We start from the raw sequence: 6248 nt of genomic DNA, 5'->3' as shown, positions 1-6248 counted from the left end.
GTCTCATTCATTTATATAGGCACTGCAATCCTCCACTTAGGGAATAGCCAGCCCTATGTGAAACCTTTCCAAGGAGCTTCTGTTTTTTATAATTCTATGGCATGGTGAACAGTAGTCTGAATTATGGATACCACTGTGGGGATTGTCACATTGCATCAGGAGGAAGGAATGACTAGATAATATGTAGGTGAGGCTAAAAATATTACTAAGGTTCACTAGCAATGCTTAAAGAGTTGCACAGTCTGCTGACCATCCAGTAGGAATTTGTTGCTTTCAGACATCAGTTTTAGAGGTGATTATTAATAGGCAATGATGATTGACATTTTCTTTTAAAAAGTAAAAAGCAGTGGCAACTTGTACCTCCTGAAGAGAAGTGGTTGACGAAACCAGCTTAGGCTATGTGCTTGTAACTGGGTCAAGCTCATTGTAAGGATATCACATCACAAAAATGAAACCTACAAGCCGTATTTTATCTCCTCAAATGAAATCATTTAATTTGAAAACAATCACATCGTGTGTTCATTGGACCTAAAATATTATCTGAACATATCAATATAAACCTCCTCACCTTGTGTAACTGAAATACATTATTCTGAAATGGAGTTTCTGAAACTAGTTATCATAAAGACAATATTACTTTTTCAGCATAGTAAGTTCTCAGTGGATAGGTTCTTTTTTATCTTTCTTTTCATACCAAGATTTCTTGCATGTGAGCATGAGTAAAAGTAGCAATGGTAAGTGCCAGAGGCTGCAAAAAAACAACTTCCGGGAACTGCTACGATCAGCGTCTCTGTAGAAACGGAAGCCAAGATAGGAAATGTAAAGGTTGATAGGGAGAGAGATTATGGGGAAGGTCCATGTAGTGACATCTAAGAAGGGAGCCAGCGACGAGAGTCCAATTAAGGCCAAACAGTGACGCAGAGCCACTCTCCGACACATTGCTGGGTGAGTGACGGACATCATGCAGTAGCCACCCCGGGAGTAATCTTCACGAAGGCCCCAGCTCAGTGCATTGAAATGGGGAAACTGCCAGGAGTAGAGAATCCCTCCCAGCAGCAATGCACCTGCAAAACAAGAGAAATGGAGGCATTAAAGAGTTTCTTCTAGGACCACATAAATGGAAATGTGGATAAATTGGCTGAGGTTGTTGTTTGTTCATTTCACATGCTCAGTAAATCACTTGCAGGTGCAGAAATCTCATTAATATAATCAAACTTGCCCCAAGGCAGTGAAAAGTATGCTTGATGAAGCTATGAGGAACAGTTTACTTGGTCCTCCATATGAACTGAGAATACTGATTTAGACAGGCGAATTACAAAATGTCAGGCCATTGTACCATACACACTATCAAATTTGGTGACAGGTGCTGATGCATTTCATCTTTTATTTTTGTTTTAAAGCCAAATCATACTTGTAGCACTTAGTTATATTAACAGAAAATATGTAGGCAGTATTTGCAGGTGGCTCAGAACTGAAAAGGCTTATTTGGGGTACTCAGGCCTCTTCTACACTATTCTTATACGCCAGAATCTGATCCCAGATTATTTTCTTATTCCAGATTATATGGCAGTAGAGACTCATATAATCTAGTTCAAAGTAGATAACCTGGGATCAGATCCTGGGGTATGATGACAGTGTAGAAGGGGCCTCAGTCACTGATGCAAGGATGTGGTTTTTTTTACTCAATTTTCAGGCCCTTTGGTCCTAGTCCATTTTGGGGGACACATACACAATTTAAACATATGCCTTGTCTAAACTGTGATTTGCTTTTGAATTTCCATACTTCCACTTATATGACTGTATTACTGTAGAAAGAAATTACTATCTTCAGAGGGAACCACTGTTTCGGCCAGTAAAAGAATGACTGCTTTGGGACAAAGTCCTACTTTAGCTTTTAAAATTATCATTATTGCAAGATACCATTATGAATAATTATTTATATAATTATTTAATACAAAAATAAACAAGCTCTTAAACTTTTTTTCTGTGTCAGGAGCAACTTGAGAAACTGCAAGTTCTTAAGCTACTTAATAAGAAAAGAACATTCCGCACAGCATATAATGGTCAGATACACTTCTTCCTTTGGTTTTTCTATTCAGATCTGTTCTTTGGGTTTTCTTGTTTCGACACTTTTCTCATGTGGCCCATAGAATTCACTCTACATGTGGGGCATGTATATGATGGAGAAAAGGAACAGATATACTGGTAATTTAAATCTATAGAAGGATGAAAGTGTTCACTGGTGTTAGCTGGCAATTGACAATTCAATCCTGTACAGATCAGGATGAAAACTAATGCAGCCCTTTCACATTCAGGGTTTATTTATTTTATTTGTGAGTTACCTGTCACTGTACACCTCCTCAATGTTGATGCAAAAGCATGAATTAAAGGAAAAAAGGGAACCACAATAAGAGGCCAAAGATCTAAGAGGCATAATTGCCAAGATAATTATGGAGCATTTCCTCATAATTGCAGTCTAGAATACCCACTTTTCAAAGTCAATGATACAAAATTGGCTCCTGTAGCACTAAAATGTAGCAAAGATACTGATTAGTCCTTTCTGAAAACTTTATTCTCTTTTATTAGGGACTTTTAAAGGACCACATAAGACTCAAAAATCTTCCTACTTTTGAAAAATCCAGTTTCTGAAATGATTTTGTTACAAGAATATCACTGGGTTGTTCTGAGTTTTCCGGAATTTATGGCCATGTTCCAGAAGCATTCTTTCCTGACATTTCATCCATATCTATGGCAGACATCCTCAGAGGTTGCCTGCCATAGATGTGGGCGAAATGTCAGGAGAGAATGCTTCTGGAAAATGGCCATACAGCCCGGAAAACTCAGAACAACCCAGTGATTCCGGCCATGAAAGCCTTCGACAATATTATGATTTATTACTGTAAAATTTTTAAAGATTGCTTTGCCCACAGAACAATGGACATTTGGAATAGCAAAAGAACAAGATGCCATAGCTACTCCTAAAATCTGTCAACTATAATATTTTGATGGCTTCCTAAAAAAATGAATCAGAAACTCATGCATATTGTTGTCGGGCTCTGAGATAATGGATGTTGGTTAACAATAATGTGTGTGCAGGTACCATCCAGTTGCATGTTGATTTATGGAAACTTCATATATTTCATAAGATTTTCTTATGAATAGAACACTCAGAAGTAAATTTGTCATTGTCTCCCTCTGAAATACCTCCTACAGCACCTGGTATTCCCATTCAAATATTAACCAGGCCAAACTATGCTTTGCTTCCAAAACCAGACAGGATCTGTTGCCCTGAGAGTATTCACTCCCTATTAAAATATTACCTATTCATACAATATCATATTCTACAAATTTTCCTAGAATTAGAGTGTTAACAGACGTGGCTTTGTTTCTTGCTGTCCAAGCTGAGAATTTTCCTTTTTAGAGCATCTGAATCCTCGTTCAGCTTATCCTGTGGCCCTCCTGCTCACATTCGTCACTGGTTCTGTGTAACTGGGCTCATTCAAAAGAGCAGCTATTACTCCTTGCAGGGATACAGAGTGACCCACTATTCCTTTACACGTCTACATATATAGTAGTGCCCTTTTCTAAGAACTCATGGGGAGTTTCTGGGATTCAGTGGAAACTGAAGTTGGACATTTGTTGTGCTGCCAAGTTTGATGATGCTTCAGTAACAATAGTGTAAATCTCTGCTTCTCTTTCTGAAGGCAGTTCCTTAGGATGCTTCATTTCCTCAAGTTAAGGCAAATTTAATTAAACCTAAGGAGACCAGAGATTCTGGGCTGATGTATGTCCTAGTAGCACAATGAAGTTATTTTCCACCCATGACTGCCTGGGTAGATGCAAAGTCTTGTAATAGTAGCATATTTGGTCAACTGTGTTATCATTCACAAATTCAGACTTAAGCCCAAGGCACTTTATATTAAAAACTAGTACAGAAAGGAAGCTAGGGCTTCAAACACGCGTGCTGCCTCTTTCATTGTCTTAGGTTTTGGCTTCGTATGTGTGGGAGAGAGATGGCCAACTAGGCATGTAAAATAAACAGACTGGTTAAAGTATCAGCTCCAAAACAGATGTTGAAGTCTTGCTGCATTTCCTAAAGTCATTGTTTACTGCCTTGGCAACCCAAGAATGCTGTTTTGCTTAAAGCACAATTTTGGTAATTCTTCTGCCTTGAATAATGCGAAGCAATTTTAAATTATTTCCAGATTCTGGTAGCTGACTGACACACTATGAGGAGGTAGGGATAGAGAAGCATCAGATTCTCTCTCTCACTGAAACAAATTGAAGATTTAAGCGTATGTAAGAAGTTGCAAAGATTTCCGAAGTCTGCATTTAGCAGTTAATGGTGTGCACTTAGAATGGTGTGTGAGATTGTTTTCTTCTATTTTGGTTTGGTAAAAAACCAGTCCTGCTTAGCTAAAAAGATGCTAGAACAAATTACTCACCATTGGTCCAGATGTGGGAGATTAGGGCTAGAAAACAAGAGTAAATCCAGCTGCACCCATTTGCCTTTGGATAAACACTATTGGCAGTTATGTAGTTATAGCTATTCCATGCCCAATCCGGAAAAATGAGGGGAAGTATAACTGAACCTTATCATCGCCTAAAAATAATGTTTCCAGCCTCTGAATGTGTTCATCAGCAAAACCTGATCCAGGAAAAACACACTACCTGCCCTCATTGAATTTAAGAAAGTTTAGCTTTTTTTCTGTCTTGTCAAGGGTGACTTGAGAAACTGCAAGTCGCTTCTGGTGTGAGAGAATTGGCCGTCTACAAGGATGTTGCCCAGGGGATGCCTGGATGTTTGATGTTTTACCATCCTTGTGGGAGGCTTCTTTCATGTGCCTGCATGGGGAGCTGGAGTTGACAGAGGGAGTGCACCCGCTCTCCTCAAATTCGAACTGCTGACCTGTCAGTTAGCAGTCCTGCTGGCACAAGGGTTTAATCCATTGCACCATTGGGGGCTCCGAAACTTTAGCTGCAATGAAAAGAGAGATATGTAAAATCTCCAAAATATGTAGTTAAAGAGTCCCAGTTACTAGGCTGTCTTAAAATACATGCAGTAAGACCAAACATTCCAATACATCAAATGCATTTTGGCTGACTCCATACCACTGTAGTTAAAATTTTGTTATGGGACAAACAAAGGGAGATGGTGAAAAATAATTTTAACCAATAAAGTAAAATTAAATTTTACAACAGAAGTAACAATAATTTAAAATATCAGTTGTATGATGTGCCCTTTATCACCATCTGATGTCTGAATGTAATACAGACATAGGCAAACCCTGTTGTTCTTTCCAGTTCAGACAACTTTGATATGAGACACCTTCAGGATCCCTAGATATTCAGTGCCTTAAACATTCAGGATCATAGCTTCTTTGACTGAAGCAACCAACCTACAGTGTGTGACTTCCCTCTTCCTATTTTCTTCCATTTTAACAAGTATTTCCCAATGCGCTTGCTTCTTAAAACTGGATCTTATTTTCTGATGTGTTATTATTTTATTTGTCACAACAGCCAATTGAAATTGTTTTTCCCCTGGAAATATATGAACTGGAGAATTGAAAATGCTATTTAAGCCATTCTACCTTGGATAAATACCCTAAAGGTAACAAATCCAGCCTGAACTTGATGCTGTAGGCTACATTTTGGAGGAAGGAACTGGCAGAATCACATCTTAATATTCCTTGCCTAAGAAAATTCTATTAAAGGTATGGGGTCACCCCAAGCTGACAGACATGCACACACACACACAACCCCTTGGATATAAAGGGTGAGTACAAGTTCTGTTCTGTGGAATAGATACTTCCTCCCCTCCTACCTCTCTTGTTTCTGAGGATTAGCTTCTTCCTTTTCTTGAGCCTTGACATGCACTAGTGGTAAATGAGTCCCTTTGGGCTATGTAAATTACCTCCTACACAGAAGCCATATACTGCTGGTGTCTTTGGTAGCAATAGTGTCTATTATTATTGAAAATAGTATGACAAATCTTCCGCTCTCAAAGCACAGTAAAAAATATGAAGTCTATGAATCGGACAATGATCTGGCCATGACAACCTCAAACCGTTTCAAATAAGCCATGGTTTAAATTCACATCCACATTTTTAACATTAACAATAACATCAACAAGTATGGTTTGTTACAAAGTAAGAAAAATAAGGATGTGTCTCAGCTCTGAGAAGCTAATTGGACTCATCAGATGTTCTGGAGACACTTTCTGGAATGGGAGAATGAGGGAGGCAGGA

At 38.6% G+C, this 6248-nt stretch overlaps 1 protein-coding gene across 2 annotated transcripts in view; it reads right to left on the bottom strand.

Moving 5' to 3' along the window:
• Positions 1–467: 467 nt before the first annotated feature.
• The window catches only part of LOC100555255 (protoheme IX farnesyltransferase, mitochondrial), a 153025-nt gene continuing 147244 nt past the window's right edge, over positions 468–6248 (bottom strand). For both annotated transcript variants that reach the window (XM_008104300.3, XM_008104299.3), the window contains exon 7: positions 468–1064. In XM_008104300.3, the coding sequence (XP_008102507.1) occupies positions 658–1064 (407 nt within the window). In that variant the 3' untranslated portion in view covers positions 468–657. The remainder of the gene's footprint in view (positions 1065–6248) is intronic.

This window comes from Anolis carolinensis, chromosome 2 (genome assembly GCF_035594765.1).
Source record: "Anolis carolinensis isolate JA03-04 chromosome 2, rAnoCar3.1.pri, whole genome shotgun sequence".
Lineage (NCBI taxonomy): Eukaryota > Metazoa > Chordata > Lepidosauria > Squamata > Dactyloidae > Anolis > Anolis carolinensis.
The sequence above is the reverse complement of the archived record's forward strand: the minus strand, read 5'-3'. Positions and strand labels throughout refer to the sequence as shown.